Genomic DNA, 16,420 nt, shown 5'->3' on the forward strand with positions numbered 1-16,420 from the left:
GATAATTAGGTGCATTACTGTGGATATATTTTTAAGTAAGAATCTACACAAAATATATATATATTTTCCAATTTAAATATATATATATATATACAGTAGCGTGAAAATTAATCCGAACACGATATATTTTTACATTTTCTGTCATTGTTGATCTCACAGCTGCTCATACTGCTTTAATTGACATCTGTAGTACGTGTAATTCCATTGTTGAAGGTCTGTCGTTATTATTTTTTTTATAATATGTGACATTTTGCCTGTCGTTTTGTACTTATAAGCATTTCAGTTGTGTTGAAGACTTAATACTGCAATCCTGTGTACATTCTGTCGTCTTCACAAATGGATACAATTCCACGAAAATGGTCTAAAATTATAACATTAGCAGAGCATTCTTCTATGACACAGAGGCAAATTGCTGCAGAATGTCACATCGGTTTGGCTACTGTTAATTCGATCATAAAACGATACAGGGAGACTGGATCCATCACACCCCAGAAAAAAGGAAACTGTGGCCGGAAAAGGAAGACTTCACCTGCAGATGATAGTTTAATTGTCAGGAAAAGTAAATTAAATCCTAGACTAACTGCTGTCGACTTAACCCGCGAGTTAATGGCTACCACTGGGGCGAATATTCACGTCACAACAGTGCGGCGTAGGCTTTTGGAAGCTGGACGAAGGGCTCGTAAGCCTATTAAGAAGCAAATGCTAACCCCTGTTATGTGCAAAAAACGCTTAATGTGGGTAAAATTACATCAACACTGGACAGTGAATGACTGGAAGAATGTACTTTTTTCCGATGAGTCTCATTTCGAGGTCCACGGTCACTGTGTTTCTTACGTATGGAAAGGATCCGAAAAAGTAACAGCAGCTCATCTCCAACAAGCATCCAAATACCCACTAAAGTAATGTTTTGGGGTTGTTTTACACATGAAGGGCCTGAAGCATTAATACCTATCAAGAGAATGATGAATTCTGACAAATATATTCACTTATTGGAAACCAGAATCGTACCCCAGCTGCAAAAATCATTTCCGGATGGCAGAGGTGTGTTCCAACAAGACCTGGCACCATGCCATACGTCTCGAAAAACTACAGAATTCTTCAACAAGAAGAATATTCAGGTACTCCCTTGGCCAGGCAACTCACCCGACATCAACCCCATTGAGAACTTGTGGTCAATTTGCAAAAGAAGATTGCAAAAAATGGATTGTTCTACAAAGGAGAAGATGATTTCTGCCCTCATTGGTGTATGGTTTCGCGATGAAGAAATGAATATTTGTGGGAAATTAGTGGAATCCATCCAAATCGTCTCAGAGCTGTTATTAGGAACAAGGGAGGCCACATAGATTACTGAGGTATGTCTTAGATCCTTTTTTTTTATCCCGTTTGAGTGTTTTTGCATAAGTAATTACGTTGTTCGGATTAACCCATTATATCCCGAAATAAAATATTTTTGAATTTTTGTACTAAATTTGAGTTCTAGTATGCCCTTAGATCACTTATCACATATAATGGTTTTATTTTGACAATAATGTAATTTAAATGTGTTTTTTAAGCTGTATGAAAAATCATACGCTGGGCGTTGGTGTGTAGTACAAATAAATTTTCTGTTCATATGAGTAAACATTTGCTGCACGTGATGTTTTATGTGTTTCACACTACATATGTACTAATAACAATAATAAGTTGATACATTTTGTAAACAATGGCACTGCTTCGTGTTAGCAAATATATTGTTATCGCTTATGGTATTGCAAGAAACTGTTCTTTGGATGTAAACCAACATTACATCTCACACATCGAAACTTAGAACACTTTCCACACTTCTTTAGATTTTTACTCCCTCGAGAATATTTTCCTAGTCCCAGAACATTGTCATTGTATATGTAGCCATGCCACTTGATAAGTGCGTGGTATGAACCTCTGGGACCTTTCTTCATATCGTGTAATGGAGCTTTCTCCACTCGATCATTACGAGTAGTTCCTATGCAGTTGATACCTTTTTCTGATAAGGTTTTGAGAAGAGGAAGAGAATTGAAGTAATTGTCAATATAAACTGTACATTTCTGAGGAAGGAATTCAATATATAGTCTTTCAGTAATAGCAGTTCCAATTGTTTTGCCTTCTTCTCTATCACTTACACCAGTATAGGGTTGAAAACTAACGAGGTAACCCGTGGATGAACAAGATACCAACTTGTATCCATACTGAATGCACTTTCCACGAATAAATTGTTTCATGGAGTGATGCCCATAGTATGGTTCCATTGCTTCGTCCAGAGAGAATTTAGTCCCTAGTGGGACAATGAGGCTTCCAAATTTATCATTGATATGTGTAATAAGTGGTCAGATCTTATATATTTTGTCTTCTGGTATTGTTATCGTTCAAAAATCTATGTATCTGACCGAAGGAATTTCTTTACATTGCGTTGCTCGCAAGAGCATTGTTCGTGTCAGGTCGTCTCTGGCAGTAGGTACATACGTCGATGCATAATTTTCAGTATCCAGATAAAAGCAAAATCGCTTTGTATTTGTATACATCTTCTGAGGGCAACTGGATCATGAAACCCTTTTTTGATGCATATTTTACTCTTTCTCTAACAATGTGTTCAACAATTGCACCAATTATATGTCTGAATATATATGAATAGATACTGGATCCCGAACTCACTTCACTGGCATTATCACCTTCATCTCATTATAATAATAATAATAATAATAATAATAATAATAATCCGTGGCGCTACAGCCCGTGAATGGCCTAGACCGACCAGCTGGCTGCTGGCTTCACGCCCACATGTCGAAGCAGAGGTGAACGATCATCAAACCAGAATGGAGGTATCCTTCATCTCATTCAGAAGCTAAATAACCAGAGATGTTGATAAAGTGTTATAAAATAACCTACTAAAATTTTTAAAAAATCTTCACTGGTTTCCAGAACCCTAAAACAATACGAAACTCGTTACTTCCCAACGTATGATTTATCATACACAACAATTCAACTTGTCCTACTACAATAATGTAATGGAGCTATCTGTCAATAATGGGATTATAGAAGCAATAAAGATCATTCTTCATATTATTACATAAGGAAGCAAGAAAAATGCAGTATTATATAAAATAAAGCCAAAATTGTTTACCTTGGTGCGTTTTTGCTTCCATTGATAGACATCTTGATGTTGTCTACTGTACTAAAGGACAAAAGACAGTTTCACAAACGGTGAAACTTTCTGTGTGGTAAATGAAAACATCCTTGTATAATAACAACACACAAAACCCTCATAACAAACAATATTTACATTGTTAATTGAATAAACAAAATTATGTATTTCTCGTATGATATTTCATACGTTGGGATATAATGGGTTAATTTGCATGCTAATGTATATATATATATATATATATATATATATATATATTTATTTATTTATTTTTCCAATTTAAATCAATCCAGTGATACAGTATGGTAAATTAGAAACAAAATCCAGGTGATACCAACATTTACATTACTAAAATAATTCGAAAACCTGTTTCTTAGTTGCATACAATCAGTATCAGAATGCCTTCCCATTCATGCCAGTAGAATAATATTTTCCAATGGAAATGTATATGTAACGTCTTCTAATATTCTAGAATTATTTTTCAGATAATCATCACGAACTAGACTGTGTATATAACAACAGTCTAATATAACTTTAGCCACTGTTTTAGGTTATATACGAATATTTAGGTGTGTAAAAGAAACCTGGAAACTTTGACAGTAAATATTGAACTCTTCTTGCACAACTCAATCTATAAGTGAAAATTGTTTATGTCAACAACTGGTTTGAAAAAGTTTTAAAACCTGAGAATCTAAACAATTCATCAACAATAGGTAATACACAGTACATATAAAATCGGAAGCATCTTTGAGGCACAAAATTGAATGCATCCTTATATATGCTCTCAGATTCAAGATTAAAAACAATATCGAATTTCATCTCCTTTGCCATAAGCATCTATGTCGACAACTAGAAATTTGTAATTTGCGTCTACTAAAGGTAGTAAAACTAGAAAAAATTATTTATAATCAAAGTAGGGAAATCTGCCCTTTATTAGCCAGGGTACATTATTTTAACATGCTTTCCATAAATGACAACAATAACTAAGAGAACTTGCATGATTTTTTTCCAAAATTCTTCATTTTTCTCTTAGAAGTTTATCGCTGAGGTAAGTGGATGGTGAACAAATACAATTTATTGCAGATAGCATTTACAAATTAAGGTACAAATATACACTAATACAAGAATGCAAAATTTGAAAGTCAATGCTTTGGCGACTGTTTCACCACTGTTTTCCTTTTCTTTCCCTTCCATTTCTTTATTTCCTCTTTTTTGGTTTTTATTTTTCATATGTTGGTGATATTGATGAGTAAATTAATTTTCTTAGCTTCTTTATGTTTACCTTTTGTTAGTAATTTAGATTCTTACCGCCAGATTTCAGCATTCTCCTAGCGGTTTAATACTTTTCTATAAGAAAGCGTTATTGTGCCAGCCTTGCTAACTAAAATTTTATTTATTTTTTTTTTGTATCCCTAGGTTCGGGACTGTTCTTCTGATTGGCTCTTTTGAAAGGTAACAGTTTTGAGCCTCTTGATCACCTTCCAGGTGGGGCTTTGAAGCAGTGGCAGTGAATGTTCTAGATGCCACTGACGAGAGAGCTTCCCAAGTCCCTGGGCAGCAGGCGCCACACCGGCTGTCATGATGAGAAGTTATAATGAGGGTTCAGCGAGATTCGACGCATAAGGACTATGACTGAATTTGAGAGCCAAACTTATATGATTTTCGGCAGAATATATAGTTACTGTTCTATCTGAATGGAATGTGATGGAAACATTTGTCATTTTGGACGTTTCTGAATTCAGTGAGGTGTGGTAACCCTGTTCTGGTATAGCTGGGTAGCTGAGTGCTGAAGTTATATTTAGTGAAAGTGGATTTAGTACCTGTGGAATGTTCCATGTTTTTTCCAGGACTCTCTCCTTGTCTTATTATCATCATTTCTCCTTCTTAGTTTCTACGATCATTTACGTGCTGTGACGACAATGCTCCTAGTGCTCTCTGATTTCATAGAAACAGAACTGAATGTATTTAAACACCTGCGACAATGAAGTCACTTGTCACATCATGTGATGTCGAGAAGTCTTCTCCGCATTTAAATTAATTCTGACAGATAGGAGAACAAGTTTCACAGTAGAGAGCCTGGAAAAATCGTTGGTTGTTTACTGTCATAATAATTATGTGAAAGTCAAAGGAAGTTTAAAAAAGAAGTTGGAAAGTTACAAAGTTAAAAATGTACCAATTAAAATACATAAGGTAAATGTACCAAAGGCTGACACTTTAAGAAACAAATTATGAATTTTGCTTCATTACAGGCAAGTTAGTTATTTATACGAGTTGGTACAGGTATCAGAGACAAGGTACTTATTTCTGTAAATTGGAGAATCACACAAACAAAGGCTATATAAAGTGCAAATATATTTTTTATTTTTTTCAAATAAGCAAGTTACTTGCACCAATAGCTGACACATCAAATATTGCGTTGTCCCAAAGGCTGACATATACATGCTCCAAAAGTTGACACTTAACATAAATGAAAACGAGAAATCGGCTGCCAACAATTAGGTTATGCGCCACCATGGGGGAAAGTTTTCGAGTTGATACCACTGACTGAGAGCTGTATTGTCTGAGGTTGGCCACCTGCATACGCAGGGAGTGATACGCGGCAGCAAGACGAAGATGACGTTCACAGTAACGGGAGCGTCCAAGTTCTTGAGCATAGTGTGATGCAGTTTCTAGCCACCGAAGGCATTTCACCAATTGAAATTTATCGCCCTATGAAGAAGGTGTACGTGGACAACCGCATGTCGTACGCCCGAGTGTATGAGTGGACAAAGCGCTACCAACAAGGGCGAACATCACTGGAGGACGGATGACCCGCGCCCTGACCAAGTCCCACAGCAGACAATCTCATCCGGGCAGATCTGAGGTGTACAGTGGACGAAATGGCTCAGAACCTGAATATCAGTAATGGATCTGCATATTCAATAATCCACAACTGATTGAAGTACCATAAAGTGTGCGCAAAGTGGGTGCCAAAATGGCTTACAAGTGAGCAGAAACAATACTGAATGCGACTAAGTTTGCAACATCTGATGCATTATGAACAGAAGGTGGAGGCTTTCTTCGAACGTATTGTGACCGTGGAATGTAACATGGTACAACAACGAACCGCAAAACAAGCGACACATCATGCAGTGGAAGCACGGCACATCACCATGCCCAAAAAATTCAGAAATTTCATAACCGTAGGCAAGGTGATGCTCATGCTGTTCTTTGAATCAGTGTGTCTATTACTCTGCCACTTCATGGAGAGAGGAGAATCTGTTACCTCCGCTCGATACTCCGAAATTCTCCGTACTGAATTGCGTCTTGTCGTCAAAAATAAGCGATATGGACGTTTGCATGAAGGTGTCATTATGTTACACGACATTGCACGACTACACACAGTTCGGCACACCATGGACACCATTCGAGACCTGCGCTGAGAGGTGCTCGAACACACTCCTTACAGCCCGGACTTGTTACCTTGCGTCTTCCAGATTTTCAGCAAGCTCAGAAGTGACCTGGAAGGGCGCCGGTTTGCTATGCTTGATGACGTGATTGAGGTATTGCAGCAGTGATGTCACCAGCAGTCAAAAGACTTTTATGAACAAAGTATCAAAAATCTGGTGAGCAAGTGGGAAAAATGTCTGAACACTGCTGGAGATTATTTTGAGAAATAGTAAAATTCTGCGGAGAAAAACATTATTTTTCGTTTTCATTTTACTGACCCTCATACTTGGGCCTGGGACAGCACTGTCATTATCATCTCTGTCCTTGCAAATCTTGTAGCTTCATCTTCAATAATTACTATCTATCTTTCCCTTGAAGGACATGGTGGAGGCATAGTGAACCCTAAGCTAATTTAGGGACCTAAAAGAAAAACAAAGTATTCTAATTAAACATTCCTTGCAATTACCATAATAAAACGAAGTGATCTGAGTGAAAGTAGAGATTTTTTAATTTCAAGGTAAAGAAGGAAAAAGTATTATTTTTTACTAGAACTGAATCTCAGAGTTACAAAAATATTCATGTAACAGGAACAAAATTAATGAAAACCACAATTATTAAAATTTTAATATGAAACACAGGCACAGATACAAAAAAATTAAATGTATTTTAATGGATATAGTAAAAGTTTAAAGACTTCAGACAGAAGAATACAAGGAAAGAATTTGTTCGAACAGACGATTTAAAATTATTACTTGGGTGACAAAAAATTCTGTCAGTCTTATGAACAAAATTTTTGAAACTGCTCTTATAGTTGACACTCCCTGTCAGCTTTCGGTACAGAACTTCCTATTGCCAGTAGATTTAAATACCAGGTTCTTGTAACGTTTCTGGAATAATATGAACAAGAAACTCATTTAAATGTTAATTTTTTTATTTCACCAAAGCCTGACATATTGTGTCAGACACTGGAACATCTGTAAAATTAAGAGTACCAATGGCTGACACCCCTGTGGCAGGTTATTCTAATTTCATTTTCAAACAAACCATGTTCTTACTATCTTCTGCATACAATTTTACATATTCAATATTAATAACAATTTAAAAATTCCACATAAAATGGCATTTATGATTAAAATAATTGTATGTGCACGCTTACCGTTTTGCTTAACAATAATGGTGATTCCATGCAAAATGATACAACAGTCTACTTTATGCAGCATCCATCATGTTGAAATCAGGTGTATTTCCAGGAGATTATTGTGCGATGTTGCCAAGATAACAGGAAGTTAGAACAACTTCAGAAATTCTGTTTCTGACTACATATAATCCTATTACGACATATTGTAACTCAAAGCGTCAGGCTTTGGGTCAGTGTCAGCTTTCGGTGCAGTTACCTTACATAAAATGAATAATATAGAAAAAAAGTTTTAATAAAAATGAAGGTTACTTTAAATTATTTTCATTCACATCATATTATCAAACCAAATAAACCTCTAACGTGTATATTTAGCGCATATTTCAACAGTTTTTACTGCATAGTTGCATGCATATTTTCTGGGTTTTCAGTGCATAAAGTTCCGGATCATGCCAATCCCCAATTAGTATGGATAATAAGAGTTCTATTGTATTGTGAAACAGGAAGACGGGTAATCCCCAAGTTAGCCTACACAACCATGTCTGTCTCCTATGAAATACACACAAAGGTCAGAATATGATATGAACACATACTCAATTACTCACGTGACACGCTCTATTTAAGAATCTTTATCATTTCTTGTAATTTTTTAATGACAAAACGCAAAATAAACATGAATATAATTGAATGCGAATAATTAAAAAAATAATTTAAATGCTTTCTGGAAAATGGAAAATGATAAAATGCAAAACATGTCTGGCTTGCCAGATGGATGGTAATCCTGGAGAAACTTAGCTTTATTTTCAAAATTATATGATGTGAAGGACAAGTTCTTTTATACTTTAATAATAATTCCAATACTTTGTTACTCATTCAATCCATGCACATAGCCTACTGAGTCAGGCAGACTGTCTACTATTTTTGTACAGATATACAAGGGTTGTAAATTAAGTAGTGGTCATTAGCAAAGTTGTTTCTGTTGATCTCTCTGATGCATGAAGCATTGATGCAATATCTGGAAACCTCTTGCCTTTAAGTGGTTCCTTCAACCGTAGAAACAAGTTGTAGTCACAAGCACTCATGTCACGGGTATGTATACAGAGGATGTTTCAACACTTCCCAGTCCCATCTCTGTAGCAATTCAGTCACTGCTCCTGCGACATGATGAGCATTATCATGCAAGATGAAAGGTAGATTGTCTCTCACGAAATATGGATATGGACGTTTGCACTGCATAGCTGGGTGTAGGTTGTGTTCGAGAAAATGTTGATAGTATGCTGCATTGACATTTTGATCTTGAGGTACGGCATGGCTAATGATAACACTTTCACTATCGTATGTCACTATCAATATGACTTACACCCTAGAGAGTTCATTTCGCACTTTTTTGGACGTGGTGATCCTTTGTGTTGCCATTCATTAGACTGACGCTTTAATTCAGGCTCGTATGCCTGTGCCCATGTCTTGTCAATGGCAACAATACATTGTAGGAATACGTCCCCTTCATTGTGGTATCTTTGTAAGTGAAGTTGAGCTATTGTGTATCGGTGCCACTTCTATGCTTCTGTCAGGTTATCAGGAACAATTTTTGTCATGTGGAGGTTTTTCTTCAGGATGTGCCACACAGTTTGATGACTGAGTTCAACCTTGGTGGATAATTCTCGTAGTGTCCAGCGATGGTCAACAGCAAGGAGAATTCTCACTAACTCCACTTGTTCATCACAAATGGATGGGTATCCTGTGCGAGCCACATGTGCCGTCTCATTCCAACCCATACGAAATGCAAAGATACATCTTGCAACCAGTGGCGTGCGCAACCTATTGCATTAGGGTAGGCTCTTCATGTTTGCATGCTACATAGGTATACAACTTACAATATCTCGAACATATTGATAATTTGATATAATTTTAGTGAGTTCTGACATCAAACCAGAGCAGCAGCCAGAAGGAGGGTAAGAAAACAGAAACTTCCGGAAACTAATGATAAAATAAATTGGTAATTAAATAAATCATACCTTATTTACTTAAAGGTGAACTCCATTCCGCGTTCCTTTTTAGAAAACTCCTCAATGACATCGCTGTGGAATGTAGGGGATTTTCAGATTTCTTTCAGCTTTTTCTTCTCAATGGACATCAAGGCTAAACTGCTTAATCTTTCTTGCCCTTGAGTTGATCTTTGAAGTGATTTAATCCGCTTAAGGGCAGAAAATGACCTCTCAGCAGATGCAGATGTGCTTGGTATGGTCAAAACCAGTAGGGTCAATTTGTACAATTCGACAAATTCTGTGTGGAGTTGTTTTGATTTTAAATGTGTCACCAGTTCATGAGGGTATTTTCCACGAAACTCTTCCATTGAATATAGGACTGTCAATTCATTTTTTAGACGAACTATATCAAACACTGCACTGTGCTTTACATTCAGCGCATCCAGGGCGGAATTAGGAAAATTTAATTTATAAGACTGAAATTTGTTTGGATCAAGCAATGAAATAAATTCCAACTGAGGGAGATTTCCAAACCTATCTGTAATATGGTTTGTCACATTGTCTATTTTTTCAAAAAATATTCTCCTGTATTTTATGACATCATTTTCTAGGCATTTTCTTTTTCGCGGCACTTCTTCACATTCGACTTCATTACAAACATCACTCCATAATGCATCAAATCTGTATCTCTCATGTAGAACAATACGTTTTGTTTCATTAACCTTTTCTACACAATACAGAATATCCAAATGCTTCGTTTGAAGAATGTTGTACAGAATGTCAATGTATGCATAGATCTTTGATAACACATTTAGAAGAAATTTGGTCTCAAACTCTGAAAGGAAAGACAAATATCCACGCGCAAGAGCAACAGTTTCACTTTCCCAGTCTGATGAATTGTTGAGTATATTTTTAAAAAAGTCCACCAGCAATTTACGGTTCTCCTTTACAATATTGACTATTCTGGAAGAGAAATTTCATCTTGGAACTATTCTGTTGGAATATTCAGTAAGAGCATGCGCGCATTTTGTAGACTTGGAGAAGAAGCTACTTAGTCCATTCAATGTCTGAAAAAAAAATCCGGCACTCCTTAATACTCATAGCTGACTGAGATAAGACTAGATTTAGGACATGACTGAAACAATGAACAAATAGAGCTCTAGGATAAATGTCTTGAACTGTGGTTTTAAGTCCATTTATTTCTCCAGCCATCTCTGCCGCACCGTCATATGTTTGACCAACTAATTTGTCTCTAATATCATAAGATCCCACTATGTCCATTACATGATTAAATAAACCATTACAGGATCTATCTGCACTCACATCAACGAAGGAAATAAACGTTTTTTGAACCTGTGCTGTCTGGTCATGGACATACCTGAGAGTGGTGGATAGTTGTGATTTGTTGCTTACATCGGATGTTTCATCTAAAATAACTGCAACATGCTGGGCCATGGAAATGTCATTCTTAATAGATTCCATCAACACGCCACTGATAGCAGCTATCAGGTCATTTTGAATTCTGTTGATGTGCCCTTAAATGTTGTAGACGACTCTACATGTTCTCGAAGAGTAGTGTCGTAGCTGCTCAACAAATGTAAACATTCTATATAGTTGCCTTTGTTAAGTGAATCTTCACTTTCGCCATGCCCTCTGAACGGCAGTATTTGCATGGCTAAGAAGCACGTTGTGTCGATTAGGCTTTTCATTATTTCTCTGTTCTTCTTCACCATTTCATTGTGACGTGCCACATCCGATTTCAATTGTTGATCAAGTTGGGTGTCAATACGAACACTTCCAAAACAAGAAAGCTGAACAACCGAACGCAAATGACATTGCGATCGTTCGTGTTTGACAATGGCATTGCTGAGATTATTTAAATTATTATAACCCTCTTTGTTCCACACACTTTGTTCGTTACAAATTAACGGTTAGCACGTCTAGCCGCGAAACCAGGTGGCCCGGGTTCGATTCCCGGTCGGGGCAAGTTACCTGGTTGAGGTTTTTCCGGGGTTTTTCCTCAACCCAATATGAGCAAATGCTGGGTAACTTTCGGTGTTGGACCCCGGACTCATTTCACCGGCATTATCACCTTCATCTCATTCAGACGCTAAATAACCTAAGCTGTTGATAAAGCGTCGTAAAATAACCTACTAAAAAAATCGTTACAAATTAATAAGCATGGCCAGCAAAATAATGACTGCATCCTGTTAGCTAATTAGTTTTCACATATTGGTTCACATTGAAATAACGTAAATATTCTCTACTCTTTTCTTTATGTAAAAACTTAAAGTTCAGAAGCGCCGGCACTGGTCTTCCCCCCACAGTTACAATTTCAACTTTTTTCGTTCAATGATCTACAACCGAAAGTCCTTTTAAAAATCTGTTCAATTATACAGTGATCTTCTGCCATATTACAACAATATCGCACTAGTTTTACCTCACTTTGTTTAAATAAACTCTATAACACACTCACTTTACCAATAGAAGTTCAAATAAACACTATAATACAGTAATTTCATCACCAAAAGCGCTTTCATTAGTGCCTACCAGCCTAACGTACTACGGCAATGGGCAAGACACGTAAATCAGGGCGCATGCGCCAGCTGTTCTAATGTACTGATTATGAAGGGAAACACTACGCTCACTGCAGGGCCAGGAAGGCTCAGCAAGCCGAGCTGCCCAACTCTCCAGTGACGAAAGATGACGCGAGAGCGAGCACACAGCGGACAATAATTGAAATGCGACGTACAGTACCAACCAAAAGGAAATGAAAATAGGATGCCAAGCCAAAATTTGCTGAAATTAGTTAAGGACTCTGCAGACTTTCTTAAATTAACAGTATTACTTTTAAATACAAATTTAACAAATTTCTTCCTGTCTGTCTGGGTAGGCGCAGCAGACTTAGCCTACCCAGAATGCACGCCACTGCTTGCAACCATCTGATATGGTAGTGCATCGTTGCTTCAAGTAACCCTTGATGACATTGGGCGTGCATTTCTAACATGGGCTACCTCGATTTTGATCCACGATCGCTGCTCAAGTTTAGTAAACATGCTTTAAAGCAGTTAAAAATAGTGCTCTACATTTAACCACACACAATAACATCTGTTACCATAGCAATCGGTTTTATCATTCAATAGATCGACAATATCTTCAATGGCTTCATTGCCAGATGCAAGGCACTAGACAACAACAATATCTTCAATTACGATCACCAGTTGTCTCGTATCAAATGCGAATGCACATGACCCATTCCCAGCAATGTTGCCACTACTTTATTTACAATCTATGTATAATAGAGTAACTGTGTAAAGCTGTATCCTGGAGAACAGTTATGCCATTACAGGCACAGCTACTAACTAAAAAGAATGTATCAAACTGTCCCTATATGAGATACAGGGAACTTCTTAAATATTTACCTCTTTAGCAAACAAAAATATGCAGACCAAATCGTGCACCATAACTTATAACAATACATTACAACATATAAAGATAATCAAGAAAAGTTTTTCATTCCTCTATCGTAGTATTAGTAAAAGTTCATTAATATATATTTTTGTTTGTTTTAATGAACACATTATTTCAAACAAAATTAAGATCTATAAAAGTACTCGCACAGCATGCACACACACAGGACAAATGGAAGTGAGTTTGAAGGTGACACATTACCTTACTACTTTGTGACTGCATTGGAGGTGGTAACCTCACAAGGTCTACAGAGGAGGGAGAAGCCACTACGAAAACTGGATCTCCATCCACACCCCCACCACCACCCACAACAAATGGGGTGGAACCAAATAAGTCGTAACCATTGTCAGAGATGGAAGGAGAGGCTGGAAGAGGGGAAGGAGAAGACACAGAGGCCCCAAGTCTAGTCCGATGTGTAGGGGACTGCAACGCAGGAGACCACCAGTTATCACTGGAGGGCTTGAAGCTCTCTAAGCTGCGGACAGGTTTCAGCTGCAATGTCAAGGCCAAATATCAACTCACACAAGCACTATCACCATATTTAATGATTCTATACCAACATACAATCACATAACTACTATAGAGTAGTACTATTGTATTCTTGGTGTGAAAATGTCTAATCTATTTTAATCCATTACATTATCAAGTAATATTTTTTCACTGTTTTTATTTAGTCAATGCTGCTTTCAACTCCAGCAATAGAGAGCTAGCAGAACTATAAAAATTGTAAAGATCAGAAATTAGTGGTCCTATTCTGCTGTAAAGTACTACATCGGTAAGATAGTGATCAATTGAGAAATATCTTGACAAAATCTCACTGAGGGTAATAAGTCTCGCACATCAAGTCTGGAAACTCTTGAATTCAAAACCAGCGTTTTAATATGCGTTTATATAATTTAGGAAAATCTAAAGTTTTTCAGAAGTTATGAAACGAATTATTTTTAAAACATATTCCTTTTTAATTATTTCCTTAATAGACAACAAAATATTCCAACATTTGTCATAATTTCTTGCCATACAGATTAATTATATAACATTTATTTCTAATATGAATTAAATACATATACTGATTTCTTCTGCGTGAGAAGAATAAAACATAAGACAAAAAGAGTTTCCAAATGGAAGAAGACGCGAATATTACAATCCCATTTGTAAGAGAGTAGTACATAAATATTATGCTGGACTAAACTCAATTTTAAGTACAAATTCAGATTGTTATGATTACTATATGTTAGGAAATATTCTCGATGATTATGTTATTTAAAATTATCAATAAGGTATAAACAGCCTCCTACAATTTACTCATTGTTAAAATGAATATTAAATGGATATTAAACATTTCTCATGAAGTCATGAACATACAGATAGAGTATATGAATAATTAAGATGATATATTATTATTATTATTATTATTATTATTATTATTATTATTATTATCATCATCATTACTGAAAATTACTTTCCTCCTTCGAATATAAGTTAAACTATTTTCACTAGCATACACAATTTTGTTTTTGTCATAAAACGACAAAAATTAAATTTCGAAGGAAACAATAGTACTAAATGCCAATCAGACACTGATAACAGAAAGCTATACAGAAAACAATGAAAACTCCCGTAAGCAAGCTCCCATTTTGCCATCTAACATTGCAATTGTAAATCTCAACATTTATTATGTCACACACAACACAATAAATAGAAAACCATCACCTCTATCACCAACACCACAATACAAACATACATTTCTTTTCATAGTACAGTACCGATAGTAAGATTGTAAGAAATCATTTTCACTTGAAATAAACTAGTGTTTAAAACTCTACTGAAAGAAGGAGGTTTTTATTCCATCATAAACACGTTCACTTTACATTGTCACTACTGTTCAACCAATATTAGGTTGTATCTCGTTATAGTCATGGAAAAGTTAACATTATAGATTTTGTGATGCTGAACATGAAAAGAGAGCCCAGTCTGTAAGAAAAAGGATCACTTCATCACATTTACATTTTTGTCACAAAACGATAAATAATATAATTATATTCAAATAAATACTTGTTTAATTTCCATCAATGATTTATCATACTGATATCACAAAGTGAAATCTTTGCTACTTACATGTTATACATATTTGAATCGCTCCATACAGAAAGGGCTTTAGTCCATTAGACCTAGTTTTGAGAACACTAAAGAAAACATTCTGTAAATGCCTACTCTATTCCTTTCTGCATAGAACTCTGAGCCTGACGCTTCAGTTTCTATCTTTCCAAGCATTGGACTGAATACCTTTCTGCACAGGCCGATGGAGCCACCCATAAAGATATGATTTCCATCTATATCTCGTTTTTTAAAATTAGTGACTGAAGCCCTTTCTGTATGGACCGATTCATTTGTAGTATTAACGTTTTCGCCATGCTTTGTGACATCATTAGATACATTTGATCTTTTCAATAAATAACCTCATGTACACAATGTCTTAAATTTTATGTAGTAATATAAGCATAGAGATTACCAAGCTAAAACTTTAATATAATGTGATTTAAAAAAACATAAATATAAATGTCATAAGATTTATAAAAATAATGATTTGTGATACAATGGAATTTTAAAAACTATTTACGAGCTTTCAGTTAGAAGAGCGGTTGTTGAATAGGGGGTTATATTTTTAACATACTCATATTTTTCACTTGTTGCAAGAAGAATCAATAGTACTAGCTGCTTCTCCAATGATGGAACAAAACAGAAAATTTTACAGTGTTCAAAAATCAATCCAAGCATTCACTGCTGACACCAATCTTTGCAGCTATTTCTGAACTTTTCTTTAGCACTGATCTATTTATTAGAACTTTTCTGACTGCCCACTTTTAAGTCATTCTATTACCAAGATGTTGACAATGTCAAAATTTCTCTGTTCTTTTATTTATTTTTGTTTTATTTTATTTTGAGAATTTGTTAGATTTAAAACTGACTTGATACACAGCAGTTGCTTTTCGCTTTTTTGAACTACTTTCACGCAATTTCTCTATTTCATTCTCCGCCATGATTACAGCTAAAAAGAATATAATCTCAACAGATGAAATGTGTGTTAAATTGCTTATTGTGGAAGAGTTAATTAGAAACAGTGGCAGCTGGTGGTCCTAAAAATTCCAAGAAACTATCGAAGTATGATATAAGGATATAACAGAAGTTCCCATGTAAAGATAAAATCATTAGGACATTGTTATGGTCCTTTACTTATTGATTCAA

The 16,420-nt window shown here is 35.8% G+C and overlaps 1 protein-coding gene across 4 annotated transcripts in view; it reads right to left on the bottom strand.

Moving 5' to 3' along the window:
• LOC138696410 (DENN domain-containing protein 1A-like) overlaps window positions 1-16,420 on the bottom strand; it is a 67,462-nt gene that overhangs the window by 8,058 nt on the left and 42,984 nt on the right. For 3 of the 4 annotated variants that reach the window (XM_069821350.1, XM_069821348.1, XM_069821352.1), the window contains one exon: window positions 13,379-13,669. The exons of the other annotated variant lie outside the window; for it this stretch is intronic. In XM_069821350.1, the coding sequence (XP_069677451.1) occupies window positions 13,379-13,669 (291 nt within the window). The remainder of the gene's footprint in view (window positions 1-13,378; window positions 13,670-16,420) is intronic. 4 annotated transcript variants of the gene reach the window in all.

The sequence above is a fragment of the Periplaneta americana genome, chromosome 3 (assembly GCF_040183065.1).
Source record: "Periplaneta americana isolate PAMFEO1 chromosome 3, P.americana_PAMFEO1_priV1, whole genome shotgun sequence".
Lineage (NCBI taxonomy): Eukaryota > Metazoa > Arthropoda > Insecta > Blattodea > Blattidae > Periplaneta > Periplaneta americana.